Raw genomic sequence first — 25,002 nt, 5'->3', positions numbered from 1 at the left:
ATGTTTCCCACGGGGGTACCCGAGCCTGGGAACGCGGAGCTCCCGGCAGGGATAAACCCCGCGATATGTGGGGATCGCCGGCGATACGGAGGAGAATCGCGACAGAGGTTCGGAGCAGGCGCTTCTCGGGGCAGCCCCGTCGTCATAGTAACGGTGGCTTTCCAATCAGGCGCCGCCCGGCGCAGCCCCGTCACCATGGCAGCGGGGGCCTTCCTTAGGGGCGACGTGTTGCTATGGTAATGGCAGGTTTACAATCAGGCGCCGCGCGGGGCAGCCCCGTTGCTATGGCAGCGGGGGCCTGCCATGAGGGCGGCGCGCAATATGGCGGCGCCCATGGCGAGCGCGGGAACGGGTGAGGGAGGCGGGGGAGCCGCGGGCGGGAATGGGAACGGGAACGGGGAGCGGGAATGGGAGCCGGGAACGGGAGAGGGAACGGGAACCGGGAATGGGAACGGGAGAGGGAATGGGAACCGGGAATGGGAGCGGGAACGGGACCCGAGCGGCGCCTCCGTCTCCCCTCAGGGCCGCGCTGAGCGCGGGGTCCCGGAGCCGGTACCGGGCAGCGGAGCTGGGACCGCCCGGGAATGGCGGAGGGGCCGGGACGGGCCAGGGTGAGTGAGGGGGGAGACCGGGGAGGGGATCCGGGTGTGGGATCCAGGTGTGACAAGTGCAGAATCCAGGTGGGATCCAGATGTGGAATCCAGGTGTCAGATCCAGGTGGGATCCAGGTGTGAGATCCAGATGGGATCCAGGTGTGAGCCCCTCCTGTCTCACCTGTGCCGTGGGGAGGTTTCGGTGTTTCCGTCTCTCCCCAGGGAATTTTGTCTCTCCCCAGGCTGGCCGGGCCCGGAGCCGCTCCCCAGGTGAGTGTTGGCACCTGTCCTCACGTGTTGTCACCTGTCCTCACCTCACCTGTCACCTGTCCTCACCTGTCACCTGTCCTCACCTGGTGTCACCTGTCCTCACCTGGTGTCACCTGTCCTCACGTGTTGTCACCTGTCCTCACCTCACCTGTCACCTGTCCTCACCTCACCTGTCACCTGTCCTGACCTTTCTTACCTGTTCTCACCCTCACCTGTTACCCCTCACCTGTCCTCATCCCCCTCACCTGTCCTTGTGTTCCTCACCTGTCCCCACCTGTCCCCACCTGTTTTTGTGCCCCTCACCTGTCCTTGTGTTCCTCACCTGTCCCCACCTGCTCTCCAGGGGATTTGGGTCCCTGGGAATGCTGGGATGGAGCGGGGTGGGAATGTCCTAGAGAGGTGACAGGTGAGGTGTCCCAGGTGAGGTGTGACAGGTGAGATGTCCCAGGTGAGATGTGACAGGTGAGGTGGGACAGGTGAGGTGGGACAGGTGAGATGTCCCAGGAGCTTTCCCCACCTGCCTGGTATGGGGAACCCACCTGGGCCACCTGGGCACACCTGGACTCACTTGGGCCCACTTGGACTCACCTGGGCCAACCTGGGGCACCCCTGGGCTCACCTGGGGCTCACCTGGGCCCCACCTGGGCTCACCTGGGCACACCTGGGCCCACCTGGGCTCACCTGGGCTCTGTCCTGTTCCAGATCCCATCCAGGACGTGCTTGGGGAGCTCCTGGGATCCGATGGTAACGGGGGAGCTCCAACGGGGTCACCTGGGGAGATCACCTGGGGTCACCTGGGGAGATCACCTGGGGTCACCTGGGGAGATCACTTGGGGTCATCTGGGGTCACCTGGAGGGAATCGCCTGGGAATCACATCTGGGATCACCTGGGGTCAATTGAGGGGAGTCACCTGGAGGGGATTACCTGGGGTCACCTGTGGAGGGTCACCTGGAGAGAACCACCTGGAGAGAATCACCTCGGGTCACCTGGAGGGGATCACCTGGGAATCCCCTGGGGTCACTTGGGGCCAACTGGGAATCACCTGGGGGCCAACTGGGAATCACCTGGAGGGAATCCCCTGCCCTGGGCTCACCTGGGGGGGGGTCACCTGAGGGGATCAGCTGGGGTCCCGTGGAGATCACGTGGGAGTTACCTGGAGTGGATCCCTGCCCTGGGCTCACCTGGGGGGAATCACCTGGGGGGGATCCTTGCCCTCCCCGTCCCCACCTGTCTCCGTGTCCATCCCTGACCCCTCCCTTGTTTCCAGACGAGGCCCCGGCTCCGCCCTCCCAAGGTTCCCGCGCCTCCTTCCTGCAGGTGAGCCCAGGTGGGCACAGGTGAGCTCTGGGTGATCCCAGGTGAGCTCAGGTGGGCCCAGCCCTGCCCTTCTCCCATCGGGGCTGGGCTGAGCCTCGTTCTCCAGGTGAGCTCACCTGGGGCCCAAAAAATGGAAAATTCCCAATGGAGAAAGGGAAATTCCCAAGGAACAGGAAATTCCCAAACCCAGGAAATTCCCAACAGGGAATGGGAAGTTCCCAAAAAACAAGAAAAAGTGGGAAATACCCCATGGAAAATTGAAAACTCCCAAAAAATGGGAAACTCCAAAAAACGAGAAATCCAAAAAAATCCAGGAAATTTCCAACAGGGAAAAGGAAATTCCCAAAGAGGGGGAAATTCCCAAAGAGGGGGAAATTCCCAAAAATGGGAAATTCCCCAAAGAATGGGCAATTCCAGAAAAATGGGAAATTCCCAATAGAGAGTGGGAAATTCCCAGAAAATGGGAAATTCCTAAAAATGGGAAATTCTAAAAAAACTAGGAAATTCCCAACGGGGAAAAGGAAATTTCCAATGGAGGAGGGGAAATTCCTAAAGAACAGGGAAATTCCCCCAAAGAATGGGAAATTCTCAAAAGGGGATAGGAAATTCCCAAAGAACAGGAAATTCCAAAAAATGATAAATTTCCCCAAAGAATGAGCAATTCCAGAAAAATGGGAAATGGAAAATTGTCAGTGGAGAGTGGGAAATTCCCAGAAAATGGGAAATTCCCAAAGAACAGGAAATTCCCAATAGGGAAAAGGAAATTCCTAAATGGAAGAGGAGAAATTCCCAAAGGGGAATGAGAAATTCCCAAAGAATGGGAAATTCCCTCAAAGAATGGAAAATTCCCAATGGGAAACAGGAAGTTCCCAACAGGAAATAGGAAATTCCCAATGGAGAGCGGGAAATTCCCAGAAAATGGGAAATTCCCAAAAACAGAAAACGGGAAATTCCCAATGGGGAAATTCACAAAGAACAGGAAATACCCCATAGGGAACAGGAAATACCCAATGGGGAATAGGAAATTTCCAAAAAAGGGAAATTCCCAATGGGAAATTGGAAATTCCCAAAAAATGGGAAACTCCAAAAAATGGGAAATTCCCAAAAACCAGCAAATTCCTAACGGGGAAATTCCCTGTGAGGGAAGGGAAATTCCCCCCAAAAAAATGGGCAATTCCCAAAAAGGAAATGATAAATTCCCAGTAGGGGAAGGGAAATTCCCAAAACCCAGGAAATTCCCAACGGGAAATTATAAATTCCCAATGGGGAACAGGAAATTCCCAATGAAGGGGAAATGGGAAATTCCCAGCGGGGAAGGCGGAAGGGGCAAAGGTGAGCGGGGCAGAATTCCCAAGGGATTTGGGACCCACCTGGGCTGCAGGTGAGGGCAGGAGCTGCTCCCCACCAGGAGCTGGATCCCACAAATCACCGGGATCCAACGGATCATTGGGATCAAGAGCCCATGGATCCCACAAATCACCAGGATCTGGATCCAGTGGATCCCATGGATCTCCGGGATCAGCTGGACGAGCTGGACGAGCTGGATGCAGAAATCCTGGGAATGGCCAGAGCCAGGTCCAGAGCGGGGAAACGCAGCGGGAAGGGGCCGGGCCCCCAAAAAGGTACCGGGAATTCCCTTGGGATCGACCCCAATCCTGAGGGATCAACCCCGAATCCTGTGGGATCGACCCTGGGATCAACCCCATTGCTGGGGGATCAACCCCATTCCATGGATTCAACCCCAGTCCTGTGGGATCAGCCCCATTGCTGAGGGATCAACCCAAATCCCATGGGATCAACCCCATTCCAGTGGGATCCACCCCATTGCTGTGGGATCAACCCTGGGATCAACCTCAACCCCATGGGATCAACCCCAATCCATGGGATCAGCCCCATTGCCACAGGATCGACCTCAATCCCATGGGATCAACCCCAATCCTGTGGGATCGACCCCAATCCATGGGATCAGCCCCATTGCCACGGGATTGACCTCAATCCTGTGGGATCGGCCCCAATCCATGGGATCAGCCCCATTGCCACGGGATCGACCTCAATCCTGTGGGATCGGCCCCAATCCATGGGATCAGCCCCATTGCCACGGGATTGACCTCAATCCCATGGGATCAACCCCAATCCTGTGGGATCGACCCCAATCCATGGGATCAGCCCCATTGCCACGGGATCGACCTCAATCCCATGGGATCAACCCCAATCCTGTGGGATCGACCCCAATCCATGGGATCAGCCCCATTGCCACAGGATCAACCCACAGTTGTCCCAGTGCTGGTGACACCCAGAGAGGTCCCACAGTTGGTGACACCCAGGAATGTCCCAATGTTGGTGACACCTGGAGATGTCCCAGAGGTGATTGGTGACACCCAGAGATGTCCCAGTGTTGGTGACACCCAGGGATGTCCCAGTGCTGGTGGCACCCAGGGATGTCCCAGTTTTGGTGACACCAGGAGATGTCCCAGTGCTGGTGGCACCCAGGGACGTCCCAGATGCCACCACTGCCCCCCCCCAGCCCCTCCCCGTGCCGATGTCACCTTTGGGGACGACGTCGGTGACCTGATGGATTCCCTGGGGCTCGGCAGCGACGGAGCCGGGAGCGCGCCGGGAACGCCGCGGGGGTGAGGGGACAACGGGGACAACGGGGACAGGCAGGGGTCTGGTGCCACCTCAGTGCCACCTCAGTGCCACCCAACCTGTGCCCAGCCAGGGGCTCCGGAGGGGCCGCGCCACGACCCAGGAGCAGCTGGGAAAGGCGGAACTGGAACTGCAGAGGGAGAACCAGGGGCAGGAGCAGCCAGGTGAGCATGGAGGGGTCCCAGAGGGTGAAATCCCATTGGGAATTCCAGGAATTTTGGGAATTTTGTGGGATTTTTTTGGGAATTCCGTGCGCTGTTGTTCCGCAGGGCCGGGATTTCCCTTTGGATCCTACGAGCCCTCGGTGGCCTCGGGGACCGGGCGGAGACGGGGACGGAGGTACCGGGGAGGGGGGGATGTCCCCAACTGGCTGTGTCCCTGATGTCCCCAATGTCCTGAATGTCCCCTATTGTCCTGAATGTCCCCTACTGTCGCCAGTGTCCCCCATTGTCCTGAATGTCCCCAAAGTCCCCCATTTTCTCCCATTGTCCTCAATGTCCCCATTGTCCCCAATATTCCCATTGTCCCCCACTGTCCCCAGTGTCCCCAATGCCCCTGGGGTGCCCATTGTCCCCATTGTCCCTCACATTTCCATTGTCCCCCAATGTCCCCATTGTCCCCAATATCCCCAGTGTTCCTGTTGTGCTCATTGTCCCCAATGTCCCCATTGCCCTCAATGCCCCCATTGTCCCCAGTGCCCCATTGTGCTCATTGTCCCCAGTGTCCCCATTGTCCCCAATATCCCCTTTGACCCCCAACGTCCCCCAATGTCCCCAGTGTTCCTGTTGTGCTCATTGTCCCCTTTGTCCCCCAGTGCCCTCCTTGTCCCCTTTGTCCCCCAGTGTCCCCGTTGTACCCAATGCCCCTGGTGTGCCCACTGTCCCCATTGTCCCCAGTGTCCCCAATGCCTCCTTTGTCCCCCATTGTCCCCAGTTCCCCTGGTGTGCCCATTGTCCCTCATATTCCAATTGTCCCCAATGTCCCCTGCTCAGTCCCCATTGTCCCCACTGTCTCCAATATCCCCTGGTGTCCCCCAATGTCCCAAATACCCCCGATGTCCACATTGTCCCCAATGTCCCCATTGTACCCAGTGCCCCCATCGTCCCCAATGTCTCCGTTGTCCACTGCCCGGTCCCCATTGTCCCCAATATCCCCCAGTATCCCCCAATGTCCCCAATGCCCCCGACGTGTCCATTGTCCCCATTGTCCCCCATATCCCCATTGTCCCCAGTGTCCCCAATGCCCCGTTTGTCCCCCAGTGTCCCTCAATGTCCCCAGTGTCCCTGTTGTGCTCATTGTCCCCAGTGTCCCCCAATGTCCCCAGTGTCCCCATGCCTCTGGGGTGCCCATTGTCCCCATTGTCCCTCATATCTCCATTGTCCCCAGTGTCCCCAATGCCCCCTTTGTCCCCCATTGTCCCCAGTGCCCCTGGTGTGCCCATTGTCCCTCATATCCCCATTGTTCCCAGCGCCCCGGGTGTCCCCATTGTCTCCCAATGTCCCCATTGTCCCCAGGGCCCCTCTTGTGCTCATTGTCCCCAATGCCCCCGTTGTCCCCCATTGTCCTCCAGTGTCCCCCACTGTCCTCATTGTCCCTCAGTGTCCCCAATATCCTCCATTGTCCCCAGGGTTCCCACTGTCCTCAATGCCTCCATTGTCCCCAGTGACCCAGTTGTGCTTACTGGTGTCCACAATGTCCCCATTGTCCCCAGTGCCTCCAGTGTCTCCATTGTCCCCCAGTGTCCCCCAATGTCCCTAATGTCCCAAGTGTCCTCATTGTCCCCAGTGCCCCTGTTGTGCTTATTGTCCCTTATGCCTCCATTATCTCCCAATGCCCCCATTGTCCCCAATGTCCCCTTTGTCCCCCATTGTCCCCAGTGTCCCCTGCCTAGTCCCCATTGTCCTCAGTTCCCCAGTGTCCCCATTGTCCTGAATGCCCCCATTGTCCCCATGTCCTCTGTTGTCCTCAGTGCCCCATTGTCCCCAGTGTCCCGAATGCCCCCATTGTCCCCATTGTCCCCCATTGTCCCCAGTGTCCCCATTGTCCCCAATGTCCTCTGTTGTCCCCAGTGTCCTCTGTTGTCCTCAGTGCCCCATTGTCCCCAATGTCCTCTGTTGTCCCCAGTGTCCTCTGTTGTCCTCAGTGCCCCATTGTCCCCAATGTCCTCTGTTGTCCCCAGTGTCCTCTGTTGTCCTCAGTGCCCCATTGTCCCCAGTGTCCCGAATGCCCCCATTGTCCCCAATGTCCCCAGTGTCCCTATTGTCCCCTGCCCAGTCTCCATTGTCCCCATTGCCCCAATGTCCCTAGTGTCCTCTGTTGTCCCCATTGTCCCCAATGCCCCCCATTGTCCCCATTGTCCCCAGTGTCCCTCTGTCCCCACAGGTGCTCCGTTGGGAGCAGCTCCCGACGTCCCTCCGGGGCCGATTGGCTGGGGCTGAAGGACGAGGATTTCCTGGGGCTGGGGGACGACGATTTCTTGGGAATGGGACAGAAGGACAAGGATCCCACGGGAGTGGGACTGAAGGATGAGAATTTCCTGGGACTGGGATCAAAGGACAAAAACTTCCTTGGATTGGGACAGAAGAACAAGGATTCCACCGGATTGGGACAGAAGGACGAGGATTTCCAGGGATTGGGATCAAAGGACAAGGATCACCCAGGACTGAGATTGCAGAACAAGGATTTCCTTGGATTGGGATCAAAGGACGAGGATCCCTCAGGGGTGGGATCGAAGGACGAGGATTTCCCAGGATTGGGACAGAAAAACAAGGATTTCCTTGGATTGGGATCGAAGGACAAGGATTTCCTTGGGTTGGGATCGAAGGACAAGGATTTCCTTGGATTGGGACAGAAGAACAAGGATCTCTCAGCATCGGGATCAAAGGACGAGGATTTCCCAAGATTGGGATCAAAGGACAAAGATCCTCTAGGATTTGGATCGAGGGACGAGGATTTCCTTGGATTGGGACAGAAGAACAAGGGTCCCTCAGGATTGGGATCAAAGGACGAGGATTTCCCAGGACTGGGATCAAAGGACAAGGATTTCCCAGGACTGGGGGACAAAGATTTCCTTGGATTTGGATCGAAGGACGAGGATTTCCCAAGATTGGGATCAAAGGACAAGGATCCCTCAGGACTGGGACAGAAGAACAAGGATCCCACAGAACTAGGGGACAAGGATTTCCCAGGACTGGGACAGAAGGACAAAGATCGCTCAGGACTGGGATCAAAGGACGAGGATCCTCCGGGATTGAGATTGAGGAACAAGGATTTCCTTGGACTGGGATCAAAGGAAAAGGATTTCCTGGGATCAGGACAGAAGGACGAGGATCCCACAGGACTGGGACAGAAGAACAAAGATCCCTCAGAACTGGGATCGAAGGAAAAGGATTTCCCGGGATTGGGACACAAGGACGAGGATTTCCCGGGACCGAAGGCCGAGGACCCCCCGGGCCCCGGTGCCCCCGGATCCCTGAGGAATTCCCACCCCTGGAGGGTTCTGGAGCCCCCCGAGCCCAGCAGGTAAAGGGAACCCCCGGGAGATCCCAGCTGGCATCCAGGAGATCCAGGTGTGCCAGGTGACATCACTGTCCCAGGTGTGCCCAGATGACATCACTGTCCCAGGTGTCCTCCAGGTGTTCCAGGGGATGTCACTGCCCCCGGTGATGTCCCTGTCCCAGAATGTCCTCCAGGTGTGCCCAGATGACATCGCTGTTCCAATCCCCTCCAGGTGTCTAGGGGGGCGTCCCCATCCCAGGTCTCCTCCAGGTGTGCCTAGGTGATGTCTCTGTCCCAGGTGACATCACTGTCCCAGCTGTCCTCTAGGTGTCTGGGGGGACATCCCCATTCCAAGTCTCCTCCAGGTGTCCCAGGGAATGTCCCTGCCCCAGGTGTCCTCCAGGTGTGCCAGGGGATGTCCCTGTCCCAGGTGATGTCACTGTTCCAGTCCCCTCCAGGTGTGCCAGGGGATGTCCCTGTCCCAGGTGTCCCAGGTGACATCACTGTCCCAGAATGTCTTCCAGGTGTCCCAGGTGATGTCCCTGCCCCAGGTGATGTCACTGTCCCTGTCCCAGGTGTCCCAGGTGATGTCCCTGTCCCAGGTGTCCTCCCAGGTGACACCCTTATCATCCAGGTGTCCTCCAGGTGTGCCCAGTTGATGTCCCTGTCCCAGGTGTCCCAGGGATGTCCCTGTCCCAGGTGTGCCAGGTGATGTCCCCGTCCCAGGTGTGCCCAGGGATGTCACTATCCCAGGTGTGCCCAGGTGACATCCCTGTCCCAGGTGTCCCCTCCAGGTGTGCCAGGGATGTCCCTGCTCTGAATTCCCCTCACCTGAGCTCCTCCCACCTCCCCGTTCCCAGGAGGAGGCTCCCCTGGCTCAGCTCACCTGGCTGGGACACAGGTGTCACCTAGGAGGGTGCAGGTGTCACCTGCGTGGGACACAGCTGTCACCTGGGAGGGCTCGGGTGTCACCTGGGACACAGATGTCACCTGGGTGGGACACAGGTGTCACCTAGAAGGGTCCAGGTGTCACCTGGGTGGGCTCAGGTGTCGCCTGGGAGGGCTCAGGTGACCAGTGTTGGGGAGGTGACCCCAGGGATGGAAGTTTGGGGTGTCCCCGTTCCCTCAGAGTCCCAAAGGTGACACCCCTGACACTGGGCAGGTGGAGGGGGACAAGTGGCACAGGTGACACAGGTAACAGCACATGTGACCCAGGTGGCATGGGTGACACAGGTGGCACAGGTGACATGGCACAGGTAACAGAGGTGACACAAGTGACCCAGCACAGGTGGCACAGATGACATGGCACAGGTGACAGAGGTGACACAGATGGCACAAGTGACACAATGCAGGTGGCACAGGTGACAGAGGTGACACAGCACAGGTGACACAGGTGACTCAGGTGGCAGAGATGACATGGTACAGGTGGCATAGGTGACAGAGGTGACCCAGGTGACACAGATGGCACAGGTTACACAGGTGACATGGCACAGCTGACATAGGTGACAGAGGTGGCACAGGTGACCCAGGTGACACACATGACATGACACGAGTGCCATAGGTGACACAGGTAGTACAGGTGACAGGTGATGCAGGTGACATGGCACAGGTTGCACAGGTTGACATGACACAAGTGACACAGGTGGCACAGCACAGGTGACAGGTGACACAGGTGGCACAGGTGACGCAACACAGGTGGCACAGGTGACAGAGATGATACAGCACAAGTGACACAGGTGGCACAAGTGACAGAGTTGACACAGGTGACCCAGGTGGCACACGTGACTCAGGTGGCAGAGGTGACCCAGGTGGCACAGGTGACACAGCACAGGTGACAGAGATGACACAGGTGGTGCAGGTGACCCAGGTGACAGAGGTGACCCAGGTGGCACAGATGGCACAGCATGGGTGGCACAGGTGGCACAGGTGTCACACAGGTGGCCGAGGTGACACACAGGTGACACATAGGTGTCACAGGTGGCAGAGGTGACACACAGGTGACGCACAGGTGCCTCAGGTGTCACAAGTGTCATAGGTGGCAGAGGTGACACACAGGTGTCACAGGCCAGGCCCCACCCCCCTGACTCTCCCCTGGGATTTGTTCCCCCCCAGGCTGGAGCTCCCCCTCGGGCAAGTGGCACCAGGTGACACGGCACAGGTGGCACAGGTGTCAGCAGGTGACACGGCACAGGTGACACAGGTGGCAGCAGGTGACATGGCACAGGTCACACAGATGTCACAGGTGGCCGCAGGTGAGGCTCTGTCACCCCCCAGGTGTCCTCAGAGGTCCCCTGGTCTGGGCAGGGACACGTGGGGAGCTGTGCCAGGGGATCACGGCATAGTGGGATATCGGGATAGCGGGATTGTGGGATAGCGGGATAATGGGATAGCAGTCTAATAGGATCATGGGATCATGGGATAGTGGGATAACAAGATAGTGGGATAATGGGATGGGATGATGGGATAATGGGATATTGGGATAGTGGTATAATGGGATAACAGGATAATAGGATAATGGAATAATGGGATGGGATAACAGGATAACAGGAAAATGGAAATTGGGATCATGGGATGGGATCATGGGATATCAGGATGGGATCATGGGATGGGATAATGAGATGGGATAATGGGATAGCGGGATGGGATCATGGGATAAAAGAATAGGATCATGGGATGATGGGGTCGGATAATGGGATAACAGGATAATAGAATAACGGAATAATGGGATGGGATAACAGGATAATGGGAAATTGGGATAATGGGATGGGATAATGGGATAATAGGATAATGGGATGGGATAACGGGATGGGATCATGGGATAACGGGATGGGATCATGGGATGGGATAATGGGATAATAGGATAATGGGATAACAGGATAATGGGATGGGATCATGGGATAACAAGATAACAGGATAATGGGAAATGGGAATAATGGGATGGGATCATGGGATATCGGGATGGGATCATGGGATGGGATAATGGGATAATAGGATAATGGAATGGGATAATGTGATGGGATGATGGGATAACGGGATGGGATGATGGGATAATGGGATAACAGGAGAATGGGATAACGGGGTAACAGGATAATGGAATAACGGGATGGGAGAATGGGATAACAGGACAACGGACTGGGATCATGGATATCAGGATAATGGGATGGGATAGGATCAATGGGATTAATGGGTTGTGATCCATAAGATTGGATGGGATGGCACAATGGGATGGGATCAATGGGATGGGATGGCATCCATGGGATTGGGTCCATGGGATAGGATGGATGGGATTGCATCATGGGATGGGATGGGATCCATGGGATGGGATCCACAGAATCAATGGGATCAATGGGATGGGATCCATGGAATCCATGGGATGGGATGGGATGGGATGGGATGGGATGGGATGGGATGGGATGGGATGGGATGGTTCCGTTCCTCCCGCGTGTCCCAGTGATGGCTTTGTCCCATTTTCCACCCCAGCCGTGCAGGAGGTGCCGGGTCCTGCCACACCCGCCCAGGTGAGTGCTGGGCCAGGAGCAGGGAGGATCCCGGGGATCCCTTGGGATCTGGGCATGGATCAGCATTCCCAGAGAGGGGAGCTGCCCTTCCCAGGCCCCTCCTGGAGCATCCCCGTGTCCCACAGGAGGATCTGGTGTGGGATCCAGCCCCGTCCCGCCCGGAGAATCCCCGAGCTCTCCCGTCCTGGCTCTGCCCAGAGCTTCCCGCAGCGTTCCCAGCCCGGAGGCACCAGGCGAATCTGGGATCCTCCCCATCCCAACAACGCCAGGTGGGTCCTGGAGCTCTCCCATCCCAGCCCCACCAGGATTTGGGATCTCTCCCACCCCGGCCCCACAAGGAGGATCTGAGATCTCTCCCATCCATTCCCCACAAGGATTTGGGATCTCTCCCACCCCAGCCCCACCTCAAGGATTTGGGATCTCTCCCATCCCAGCCCCACAAGGATTTGGGATCTCTCCCATCCCACCAGGAGGATTTGGGATCTCTCTCATCCCGGCCCCACAAGGAGGATCTGGGATCTCTCCCATCCCGGCCCCACAAGGATTTGGGATCTCTCCATTCCCAGGACCATCCCGGTTGTGGGGTCAACCTGCAGACCCTCCAGGCCCGGCTGGAGGAGCTGGAGAACCAGGTGAGGCTGAGGGGTCACCTGTGGGGGTTTGGGGATGTCACCTGTGGGGGTTTGGGGATGTCACCTGTGGGAGTCACCTGGGGATGTCATCTGTGGGGTGTCACCTGTGGGGTCACCTGAAGGAGTCACTGGGATGTGTCACTGGGAGGTGTCATCTGGGAGGTGTCACCTGTGGGGTCACCTGTGGGGTTTCACCTGGGGATGTCACCTGGGGATGTCACCTGTGGGGTCACCTGTGGGGTCACCTGTGTGTGTCACCTGGGATCCCAGCCACACGGGGAAACGGAGGTGCCCGTGGGGGCCCCGTGCCCAGGGTGGCACCTGAAGCCCGTGCCGTTGGCGCCAGGTGCGGGCGCTGGAGCTGGAGCGGGCACGGTGGCGGGGACAGGCCCTGCAGGAGCTCCCGGAGAGCTGCCCCAGGTAACGAACGGGGGCTCACCTGTGCTACCAGATCCCTGCTCCTTACCTGGGGCACCCCGGGACATGGGACCAGCCCAGGATCACCCCAGGAACACCCCAGGATCACCCCAGGAACACCCTGAATCACCCCAGAACACCCCAGACCCCAGGATCACCCCTGATCCCATGATCACCCCAGAATCACGCTGGATCTCCCCAGGGCACAGGATCACCCCAGATCCCGGGAACATCCCAAATCCCAGGATCACCCCGAATCTCTGGAGCACCCCAGACCCCTGGATCACCCCAGATTCCTGGAACAGCCCAAATCCCTGGATCACCCCTCACCCCAGGATCACCCTGGATCCTGGGATCACCACAGACCCCAGGATCACCCCAGACCCCTGAATCATCCCTGGGACAATCCCAGAATTCTGGATAATTCCAGAATCACCCTGGGTCACCTCAGAATCATCCTGGATCACCCCAGAATCACCCTGGGTCACCCCAGGTCCCTGAATCACTCCAAACCCCAGGGTCATCCCCAGACCCCTGGATCACTCCAGAACCCAGGAAGATCCTGAATCCCTTTAACACCCCAGGCCCCAGGATCATCCCAGAGCCCTGGATCACCCCAGAATCACCCTGGATCACCTCAGACCCCATGATCACCTCAGATCCCTGGGTCATTCCAGATTCCTGGAACACCCCAGACCCCAGGATCACCCCTGATCCCAGGATCACCCCAGATCCCTGAAACACCCCAGATCCCAGAACCATCCCAGACCCCAGGATCACCCCAGAATCACCCCAGAATCACCCCAAATCCCTAAATCACCCCAGACCCCAGAATCACCCCAGTCCCCGGGATCACCCCAGACCCATGGATCACCCCAGATCTTTGGATCACCCCAGATCACAGGACCACGCCAGATCCCAGAACCACCCCACAACTCAGGATCACCCCAGACCCCAGGACCACCCCAGACCCCAGGAGCAGGACAAGCAGCTCTCAGGTAAATTCCCTAACAGGTAAATTCCCTCACAGGTAAATTCCCTCTGAGTGCATCATTCCAGTGGGACCCTCTGCTCCATCCCAGAGCTGATCCCATGGGATCCAGACGGTCCCGGGACAGATGCCGGTGTCCAGAAGGATCCCAAAGGATCTGCAGATCCCTGTCCCAGCCCTCCCGGGGGGATCCTGGCCTGGGGCTCTGCTGGGCTGAGTGGGAAATGGCGCTCGAACAGGGGCTGGGCTTTGTCCGGGATCCCCAGGGAATGGGAAAAGTTCACAGAATTCTCAGAATTCATGGAATTCACAGATTTCACAGAATTCACTGAATTAGTGGAATTAATGGAATTTTCAGATTTCAAAGAATTCACTAAATTCACAGAGTTCACAGGATTCACTGAATTAATGGAATTCACAGATTTCACAGAATTCACAGATTTCACAGAATTCACTGAATTCACTGAATTCACAGAATCCAGAGGGTCCCGGGACAGATTCCGGTGTCTAGAAGGATCCCAAAGGATCCCTGGGGCTGCAGATCCCTGTCCCAGCCCTCCTGGAGGGATCCTGGCCAGGGTGGCAAGTGACGCTCGAACAGGGGCTCAGCTCTGTCTGGGATCCCAATGGATCCCAGGAAACGGGGAAAGTTCACAGAATTCATGGAATTCTCAGAGTTCACAGAATTTACAGAATTACAGAGTTCACTGAATTCACAGAATTTGTAGAATTCTTAGAATTTACAGAGTTCACAAAGTTCACGGGATTCTTGGAATTCACAGAGTTCACAAAGTTCACGGGATTCTTGGAATTCACAGAGTTTGTAGAATTCTCAGAATTTACAGAATTCACAGAGTCTGCAGAATTCACGAAATTCATGGAATTCATAGAATTCATGGGATTCCCAGAATTTGCAGAATTCTCAGAATTCACGGAAGTCACAGAATTCAATGAATTTACAGAATTCATGGGATTCACTGAATTCACAGAGTTCACAGAATTAATGGAATTCACTGGATTCGCAGAGTTCATGGAATTAATGTAATGCATAGAATTTGTAGAATTCTCAGACTTTATAGAATTCACAGACTACAAAATTCACGGAATTTGCAGAATTCATGGAATTCACAGAATTTACAGAGTTCACAGAATTTGCAGAATTCACGGAGTTCACAGAATTCGTGGGATTCGCAGAATTCACATAAGTCATAGAATTCACTGAATTTGCAGAATTCATGGAATTCACAGAATTTGCAGAATTCACAGAATTTGCAGAATTCACAGAATTTGTAGAATTCTCAGAATTTACAGAATTCACAGAATTTGCAAAATTCACGGAATTTTCAGAATTCACGGAATTCACAGAATTTTCAGAATTCATGGAAGTCACAGAATGCACTGAATTCACAGAATTTGAGTTGTCCCTGGCGAGCCAGAGGCTGGGAGCTGAGGCTGGCAAAGTCCTGATCCAGATCCCACAGTGGGATCTCCCTGGGATGGGATGGGATGGGATGGGATGGGATGGGATGGGATGGGATGGGATGGAGCAGGAACATGGAGGGTTTTCCCTGTGGGATTTCCCTGTTCTGGCATGGGATTGGATTGAGCAGGAACACGGGGTTTTTCCCTGTGGGATATTGCTGTCCTGGGATGGGATGGAGCAGGAGCACAGGGGTTTTTCCCTGTGGGCTCTCCCTGAGGATGGAGGGTGATCCCAGCTCCTGCCTCCCGGCTGCCCCTGGCAGCGCTCCAGGCCACGCTGTGCCGGCAGCAGCGGGACGCGGAGCGGGAGCAGAGCCGGCTCCAGGAGGCTGTGGCTGACCTGGAGACCAGGCTGGGGGAGCGGGAGCAGCTCCTGGAGCAGGTGAGGCCCCGTCCCCGAGCTGTGGGTGTCACCTGAAGCGGTGGCTGTGTCCCTGTCCATGTCCCTGTCCTGTATCTGTGTCTGTGCCTGGATGGAGAAGCTTCCTGCTGGGATCCCCTCCTGGAGCTGTGTCCATGTCCCTGTCCCTGCTTGTGTCCCTGTCCTGTGCCTGTGTCCCTCTCTGTGTCTGTGTCCATGTCTGTGTCCCTGTTCCTATTCCTGCCTGTGTCCCCTGTCCATGTTCCTGTCCCTATCCATGGCCCTCTCCTTCTGTCCCTGTCTCCTGTCCCCATCTCTGTCCCTGTCCCTCTGTCCCTGTCTCCTGTCCCTGTTGCTGTTCATGTCTGTGTCCCATGTCCACATCCTGTGTCCCTGTCCCTATCCCCTGTCCCCATCCTGTCCCTATCCCCCATTCCCTGTCCCTGTCCCCATCCCACTCCTGATCTCTCCCCAGGAGCGCCGCTCCCCCTGTCCCTGTCCCCATCCCTGTCCCTGTCCCCATCCCTGTCCCCATCCCATTCTCGGTGCCTCCCCAGGAGCGCTGCTTCCAATATCCCTGTCCCTGTCTCCTGTCCCCCTTTCCTGTCCTTGTGTCCCTGTCCCCATGTCCCCATGTCCCTGTCCCCCTGTCCCCATGCCACTGCTCCCGTCCCCCCAGGAGCGCCGTCGCGCCGTGGCCGAGCGCAGCCGTGCGGATTCCCTGCGGGAGGCTCTGGAGGAGCAGCGCCGGCTCTCGGCTCAGCTGCTGGCCATGGAGAGGGCGGCGCTGGACGAGGCCAAGGTGAGCGGGGACAGGGCCCAGGTGAGCCCAAGGTGAGCAGGGACAGGCCCAGGTGAGCCCCAGGTGAGCGGGGACAGGGCCCAGGTGAGCCCCAGGTGAGCGGGGACAGGCCCAGGTGAGCCCCAGGTGAGCGGGGACAGGACCCAGGTGAGCCCCAGGGGAGCGGAGACAGGGCCCCAGGTGGGCCTCAGGTGAGCCTCAGGGGAGTCCCAGGTGAGCCCAGGTGAGCAGGGACACGCCCAGGTGAGCCCAAGTGAGCGGGGACATGCCCAGGTGAGCTCCAGGTGGGCGGGGACACGCCCAGGTGAGCCCCAGGTGAGTCCCAGGTGAGCCCAGGTGAGCGGGGACATGCCCAGGTGAGCCCCAGGTGGGTGGGGACACGCCCAAGGGAGCCCCAGATGGGCAGGGACACGCTCAGGGGAGCCCCAGGTGAGCAGGGACCGGGCCCAGGTGAGCTCCAGGTGAGCAGGGACCGGGCCCAGGTGAGGCCCAGGTGAGCAGGAACAGCCCCAGGTCAGCCCCAGGTGAGCCCCGAGCAGGGAGGGGCTGCGGCTTCCCCAGGGAACCACTGGGGGATGTCGGGGTGGGGGCCTGGACCCGCTCTGGGAGGGACTGGGGTGGGGAGGGGGCTCAGAACCAGCCAGGACCGGGAAAAGGGCTCAGGACGAGCCAGGATGGGAGTGGGACCAGGAAAGGGGCTCAGAACCAGCCAGGTCAAGTCCTCTGGATGCCCACACGGGGCCGGAGCAGCCTCTGGAATTTCGCTCTGTGAGCGGCAGGGCCAGGCTGCAGGAGGGCAAACCCAGCTCCTGGGGCTGCAGGAGGGCAAACCCCACACCTGAGGCTGCAGGAGGGCAAACCCAGCTCCTGGGGCTGCAGGAGGGCAAACCCAGCTCCTGGAGCTGTCCCCGGTCCCGCAGGGCTCGGGGCTGGAACGGGCTCAGAACCAGCCAGGATGGAAACTGGAAGGGGTTCAGAACCAGCTGGGTGAGAGTGGGACTGGAAGAGGGGCTCGGGACCAGCCAGGACAGGGAAAGGGGCTCAGAACCGGGTGGCATGGGAGCAAGGCTTGGAGCTGGAAGGGAAAAGGGCTCAGGGCTGGAAGGGGCTCAGAACCAACAGGATGGGATCTGGAAGGGGCTCAGAACCAGCAGGATGGGATCTGGAAGGGGCTCAGAACCAACAGGATGGGATCTGGAAGGGGCTCAGAACCAACAGGATGGGATCTGGAAGGGGCTCAGAACCAGCAGGATGGGATCTGGAAGGGGCTCAGAACAGGCCAGGTCGAGCCCTCTGGATGCCCACACGGGGCTGGAGCTCCCGGGCTGGAGCAGCCTCTGGAATTCCCCTCTGTGAGCGGCAGGGCCGGGCTGTAGGAGGGCAAACGCCGCGGGAAGCGGCTCCTGGAGCTGTCCCCGGTCCCGCAGGCAGCGTGGCTGGAGGAGCAGCGGGCGGAGCTCCGGGAGCGCTCCGAGGAGCGGCGGCGCCTGGCGGCCGCGTGGACCGAGCTCCGGCAGCGGGAGCGGCTGGGCCGGGAGCGGGACGAGCAGCACCGGGAGCGCGCCCTGGGCCTGGACACGGCGCTGAGGAGCCTGGCCAAGGTCCCCGTGGGCACCCGGGGTTCCTAAACCACCTTCTCCTCCTCCCGCTGCTCCAAAGGACGGGACAGGTGAGGTTTGTTGTCCCCGCAAAGGATCAGGCAGAGCTGAAGTTCCGGAGCAGGGAGCTGAGATCCAAGGAGGAGCAGCTGGCCAGGGACAGGGAGGAGCTGGAGGAGGCCTGGAGGGAGCTGAGGCTGGAGAAGGAGAAGGTTCTGAGGGCTGAGCAGCGGCTGCAGGAGCGGGAGGAGGAGATCCGCGAGCTGGCCGAGGTAAACGGAGCATTGGGGGTGGAACTGACAGAGCTGAGCTGGGGCTCCACATCCCCCAAACTGGGGCTCCACATGCCCCCAAACTGGGGCTCCACATCCCCCAAACTGGGGCTCCACATCCCCCAAACTGGGGCTCCACATCCCCCTGAGCCATGCCTGGGTCCTGTTCCCTGTGTCCGTGCTATTCCCCCATCCCAGTGCCAATCCCAGTCCTGGTGCCATTCCCTGTCCCCGTCCCATTCCCTGTTCCAGTCCCTTTCCCAGTGCCATTCCCTATCCCAGTGCTGTTTCCTCATTCCAGTCCCATTCCCTGTCCCTGTCCTGGTCCCATTCCCGATCCCATTCCCTGTTCCTTTCTCCATCCCAGTCCTGTTCCCAGTCCATTCCCCTGTCCTGGTCCTGTTCCCATTCCCAGTCCCATTCTCCCATCCCGATGCTGTTCCCTGTCCCTGTCCCAGCCTCAGTCCCGTTCCACATTTCCGGTCTCATTCCTGTCCCCGTTCCCCATCCCGTTCCCCGTCCCATTCCCCGTTCCCATCCCTGCTCCCCATTCCTGTTCCCGTCCCCGTTCATTGTTCCCCATCCCATTCCCGTTCCCCATCCCATTCCTGATCCTGTTCCCTGTCCTATTGCCATTCCCATTCCCATTCCCCTCCTCATCCCCATTCCCCATTCCCATTCCCCATTCCCTGTTCCCATTCCTGTTCCCAGTCCCTGTTCCCCATTCCCATCCCTGATCCCGTTCCCGTTCCTGTTCCCGTTGTCGCAGCGCTCAGTGCAGCAGCAGCAGGAGGGGCTGCCCCATTCCCTGTTCCCATTCCCCATCCTCATTCCTGTTCCCATTCCCCATTCCCATTCCCCATTCCCATTCTCCCCTTCCCCATCCCCATCCCCATCCCCATTCCCATTCCCCCATTCCCCATTCTCATTCCCCCATTCCCATTCCCATTCCCCATTCCCATTCCCCCATTCCCATTCCCATTTCCCATTCCCATCCCCATCCCCATTCCCATTCCCCATTCCCATTCCCCATTCCCATTCCCCATTCCCATTCCCCATTCCCATTCTCCCCTTCCCCATCCCCATCCCCATCCCCATCCCCATTCCCATTCCCCATTCCCATTCCCCCATTCCCATTCCCCCATTCCCATTCCCATTCCCCATTCCCATCCCCATCCCCATTCCCATTCCCCATTCCCATTCCCCATTCCCATCCCCATTCCCGTTCCCCATTCCCCATCCCCATCCCCATTCCCATTCCCCCATTCCCCATTCCCATCCCCATCCCCATTCCCATCCTCATTCCCGTTCCCTGTTCCCATTCCCGTTCCCGTTGCAGCGCTCGGCGCAGCAGGAGGGGCAGCCCCATTCCCCATTCCCCATTCCCCATTCCCATTCCTGTTGTCGCAGCACTCGGCGCAGCAGCAGCAGGACGGGCAGCCCCATTCCCATTCCCAATCCCATTCCTGTTTTCCCGGTGCAGCGCTCGGCGCAGCAGCAGCAGGACGGGCAGCGGGCGCTGCGGGAGGCTCGCAGGACGCAGCAGGAGCAGCGGCAGCGGCTGCAGGAGCTGCAGGAGCAGCAGGAGCGGCTGCGGCAGCAGGAGCAGCGCCTCACACAGGCAAATACCCCCTCATTCCCTGGAAATCACCCTGGAAAATCCCCCCTCACTCCCAGAAAATCCTCTTCCCCAGAAAATCCCCCCTCCCAGAAAATCCCCTTTCTGAAAATCACCCCAGAAAATCCCCACGGAAAATACCCCGTCCCAGAAAATACCCCCTTCTTCCCTGAATATCCCCCAGGAAAATCCTCCCTCCCCAGAAAATCCCCCTTCCATAATTCCCACATTTCCCATTCCCACATTTCCCCTTTCCACATTTCCCATTCCCACGTTTCCCACATGCCCCACATTCCCACCTTTCCCATTCCTTCATTTCCCACCTGTCCCATTCCCAGTATTCCATTCCTACCTTTCGCATTTCCACCTTTCCCTTTCCCACATGATCACCTTTTCTATTCCCACATTTCCCCTTTCCAAATTTCCCATCTTTCCCACATTCCCCGCATTCCCACCTTTCCCATTTCCCACCATTCCATTCCCACCTTTCCCTTTCGCACATTCCCCATTTCCACATTTCCCACATTTCCCATTCCCACCTTTTCCACATTCCCCATTCCCACCTGTCCTATTCCCACCATTCCATTCCCACCTTTCCCATTCCCCACATTCCCACCTTTCCCACATTTCCCACCTGTCCCATTCCCACCTTTCCCATTCCCACATTTCCCACATTCCCCATTCCCACATTCTCCACATTCCCACCTTTCCATTCCCACATTTCCCACATTCCCACCTTTCCACCTGTCCAATTCCCACCATTCCATTCCCACCTTTCCCTTTCCCACATTCCCACCTTTCCATTCCCACATTTCCCCTTTCCAAATTTCCCATTCCCACATTCCCCGCATTTCCCATTCCCACCTTTTCCATATTCCCCATTCCCACCTGTCCTGTTCCCAGCATTCCATTCCCACCTTTCCCATTCCTACCTTTCCCACATTTCCCACCTGTCCCATTCCCATCTTTCCTATTCCCATGTTTCCCACATTCCCACCTTCCCCATTCCCACATTTCCCTTTCCCACATTCCCTATTCCTGCCTTTCCCATTCCCCACATTTCCCACCTTTCCCACATTTCCCATTCCCATCTTTCCCACATTTCCCACATTTCCCATTCCCACATTTCCCACATTCCCACCTTTCCCATTCCCACCTGTCCCATTTCCCACATCCCCATTCCCACCTTTCCCATTCCCTCATTTCCCACCTGTCCCATTCCCAGTATTCCATTCCTACCTTTCGCATTTCCCACATTCCCCATTCCCACCATCCCATCCCATCCCATCCCATCCCATCCCATCCCGTTCCCGTTCCCGTTCCCGTTCCCGTTCCCGTTGTTGCAGGGCCGGCGCAGCCTGGAGCGGCAGCGGGAGCAGCTCCGGGAGCTGCAGGAGGAGCTGGGCCCCGCCCTGGGGACAGGGACAGGGACACTGCCAGGGACGGGGACAACGCTGGGGACACCTCTAGGTATGGGGACACTGCTGGGGACAGGGACAGCGCTGGGGACAACGCTGGAGACACTGCCAGGAACAGGGACACCTCTGGGTATGGGGACACTGCTGGGTATGGGGACAGCCCTGGGGACACTGCTGGGGACAGGGACAGTGCTGGGGACAGGGACAATGCTGGGGACAGCCCTGGGGACAGCACTGGTTATGAGGACACCGCTGGGGACACTGCCAGGGACGGGGACACTCCTGGGGACACTGCCGGGTATGGGGACACTGCTGGGGACAGGGACAATGCTGGGGACACGGCCAGGGACACTACTGGGTATGGGGACACTGCTGAGTATGGGGACGGGGACAGCGCTGGGGACACTGCCAAGGATGGGGACACTGCTGGGAACAACACTGGGGACACCACTGGAGACACTGCTGGGGACAGGGGCAGCATGGGGACAGGGACAGCATGGGGACACCACTGGCCACACTGCTGGGGACAGGGGCAGCATGGGGACAGGGACAGCATGGGGACAGGGACAGTGCCCATCAGCACACTGGGTGAGGCTCAGCCCTGCGGGGCCGTTTTTGGGATCCTCATGGGCTGGGGGTGCAGGGTGGGGTGAGGTGGGAGGCGCTGCTGGGGGACACTGGGGACAGGGACACTCTGCTGTCCCCTCCTGCAGGGGCTCTGGGGACATTGGGGACAGGGACACTCTGCTGTCCCCTCCTGCAGGGGCTCTGGGGACATTGGGGACAGGGACACTCTGCTGTCCCCTCCTGCAGGGGCTCTGGGGACATTGGGGACACTCCTTGGGGACAGGGAAACTCTGCTGTCCCCTCCTGCAGGGGCTCCAGTGGCCCTGGGGACACTCCTGGGGGACATTGGGGACAGGGACACTCTGCTGTCCCCTCCTGCAGACTCTCCCGGGTTCCTGCCAGCCCTGGGGACTCTCCTTGGGGACAGCGGGGACAGCGCGGCCGCGCTCTATGGACACGTCCTGCTGCTGAAACACCGCGCCAGGATGGTGGGGACGGGACTGGGAATGGGACTGGGGGAACTGGGAATGGGGGAGAAGGGTTTGGGATTGTGGGAGAGGGTTTGGGATTGTGGGAGAGGGTTTGGGATTGTGGGAGAGGGTTTGGGTTTGTGGGGAAAGGGTTTGGGATTGTGGGGAAAGTGTTTGGGATTGTGGGAGAGGGTTTGGGATTGTGGGGAAAGGGTTTGGGATTGTGGGAGAGGGTTTGGGATTGTGGGAAAGGGTTTGGGATGGGAGGGAAAGGGTTTGGGATTGGGGAAAGGGTTTGGGATTGGGGAAAGGGTTTGGGATTGTGGGAAAGGGTTTGGGATTGGGGAAAGGGTTTGGGATTGGGGAAAGGGTTTGGGACAGTCTGGGAAAGGGTTTGGGATTGGGGAAAGGGTTTGGGACTGGGGGAAAGGGTTTGGGATTGGGGAAAGGGTTTGGGATTGTGGGAAAGGGTTTGGAGTTGTTGGAAAGGGTTTGGGATTGGGGAAAGGGTTTGGGACAGTCTAGGAAAGGGTTTGGGATTGTAGGGAAAGGGTTTGGGATTGTGGGAAAGGGTTTGGAGTTGTTGGAAAGGGTTTGGGATTGTGGGAAAGGGTTTGGAGTTGTTGGAAAGGGTTTGGGATTGTAGGGAAAGGGTTTGGGATTGTGGGAAAGGGTTTGGGATTGGGGAAAGGGAAAGGGACTGGTGGGAAAGGGTTTGGGATTGTATGAGAGAGGTTTTGGGGTTGTTGGAAAGGATTTGGGATTGTCTGGGAAGAGATTTGGGATTGTAGGGAAGGGTTTGTGCCCAGCTGGGTGGGGCTGGGCTGCTCAGGCGCTCGGAACGTTCTGGAAGGCCTGGGATGCCCAGGCTGGCTCAGCCCCGGCCCTCTGTCCCTCAGGATCACGATTTCCTGCAGAGCGAGCGGCTCTTCCTCGACAGCCTCAAAAAAGGGCCCTGACCACAAATGGAGCTTTGTAAAAATAAAAATAAAAATAAAAATATTTATTTATTTATTTACCTTCCCGTCTGGACAGGGGAAATGGGGCTTTGGGAAAATAAAAATAAAATAAATTTTTTTTTTTAAAAATTCCCTGCTGAGAACCTTCCCGTCTGCACAGGGGAAATGGGGCTTTGGGAAAATAAAAATATAAAATAGTTATTATTATTATTATTATTATTATTATTATTATTATTATTATTATTATTATTATTATTATTATTATTATTAATTTTTATTTATTTATTCTCCCTGCTGAGAACCTTCCCGTGTGTACAGGGGATATGGAGCTTTGGAAAAATAAAGATACAAATAAAATATAAAAATAACTGTAACTGTAAATATAAATATAAATATAAATATACCTAAATATAAATGTAAATATATATAAATATAAAGTTCCCTGCTGAGAACCTTCGCCCATTCACAAGGAGAAAAATTGAGTTTTATAAAAATTTAAAAATAAAAATAAAAACCCCATAAAGATAAACATACACATAAACTAAAACTAAAATTAAAATAAAATCAAAATCAAAATCAAATCATTTCTCTGCTGAGAACTTTGTTTACATACAGAAAAATAGATTTTTGTAAAAATAAAAATTAAAAAAATAAAAATAAATTCCCTGCTGAGAAGCTTCCCCTGTTTGCAAACAGGGATTTTTCAGATAAAAATTATTTTGGGGTGAAAATGGGAATTTCAGGATGGGAATTTTAGGATGGGGGTTTTGGGATATTTTGGGATAGGAAATTTTGGGATGGGGCTTTTGGGATATTTTGGGATGGGAATTTTGGGAATGGAATTCGATGATGGGGATTTTGGGATGGGGCTTTTGGGGTATTTTGGGATGGGAGTTTTGGGATGGGAATTTTTGGGATAGAAATTTTTGGGATAGGGATTTTAGGATGGGAGTTTTGGGATGTTTTGGGATGGGAATTTTTGGCATGGGGATTTTGGGAATGGAATTCTGGAATGGGAATTTTAGGATGGGAGTTTTTGGCATATTTGGGGATATTTTGGGGCGGGAATTCTGTGAAGGGAATTATGGGATGGGAATTCTGGGATGGGAATTTTGGGATGGGGATTTTGAGAATGCAATTCTGGGGTGCGAATTTTGGTATGGGGATTTTTGGATATTTTGGGATGGGAATTCTGTGAAGGGATTTTTGGGATGGGAATTTTGGGATGACGATTTTGGAATGGGATTTTTGGGATGGGGATTTTGAGAATGCAATTCTCGGATGGGAACTTTGGGATGGGGATTTTGGGAGATTTTGGGATGGGATTTTTGGTTCGGGATTTTTGGGACGGGATTTCGGTCTGGGAGCTTTTGGGATGATTTAGGATGGGGTTTTTGGGATGGGATTTTTGGGATGACAATTTCGGGATGGGATTTTTGGGACGGGGATTTCTGGGACCGGGATTTTGTTCCGGGGGTTCCCGGCATTGCCCGAGGCCGCCCCGGAGCCTCCGCGGCCGTTCCGCTCCCCCCCGGCCCCCCCCCCGGTTCCACCGCCCTGTGACGGCGCCGG

At 56.8% G+C, this 25,002-nt stretch overlaps 1 protein-coding gene across 1 annotated transcript; it reads left to right on the top strand.

The window, feature by feature from the left end:
- Window positions 1-24,993, top strand: LOC131569158 (fas-binding factor 1 homolog). Its single transcript, XM_058821383.1, has 24 exons — window positions 1-236; window positions 523-611; window positions 816-863; window positions 1,566-1,607; window positions 2,132-2,181; window positions 3,590-3,803; window positions 4,706-4,811; window positions 4,897-4,991; window positions 5,097-5,166; window positions 7,210-7,280; window positions 7,425-8,349; window positions 10,438-10,577; window positions 11,806-11,843; window positions 11,969-12,112; window positions 12,314-12,475; window positions 12,822-12,895; window positions 13,790-13,890; window positions 15,629-15,747; window positions 16,406-16,528; window positions 17,956-18,129; window positions 18,222-18,398; window positions 19,882-20,019; window positions 21,363-21,420; window positions 24,926-24,993. Exons 1-24 carry the CDS (start codon window positions 1-3, stop codon window positions 24,991-24,993), a joined length of 3,462 nt encoding a protein of 1,153 aa, XP_058677366.1.
- Window positions 24,994-25,002: the final 9 nt, after the last annotated feature.

Source organism: Ammospiza caudacuta, chromosome 29 (assembly GCF_027887145.1).
Source record: "Ammospiza caudacuta isolate bAmmCau1 chromosome 29, bAmmCau1.pri, whole genome shotgun sequence".
In the NCBI taxonomy this organism is placed as follows: Eukaryota; Metazoa; Chordata; class Aves; order Passeriformes; family Passerellidae; genus Ammospiza; species Ammospiza caudacuta.
The sequence above is the reverse complement of the archived record's forward strand: the minus strand, read 5'-3'. Positions and strand labels throughout refer to the sequence as shown.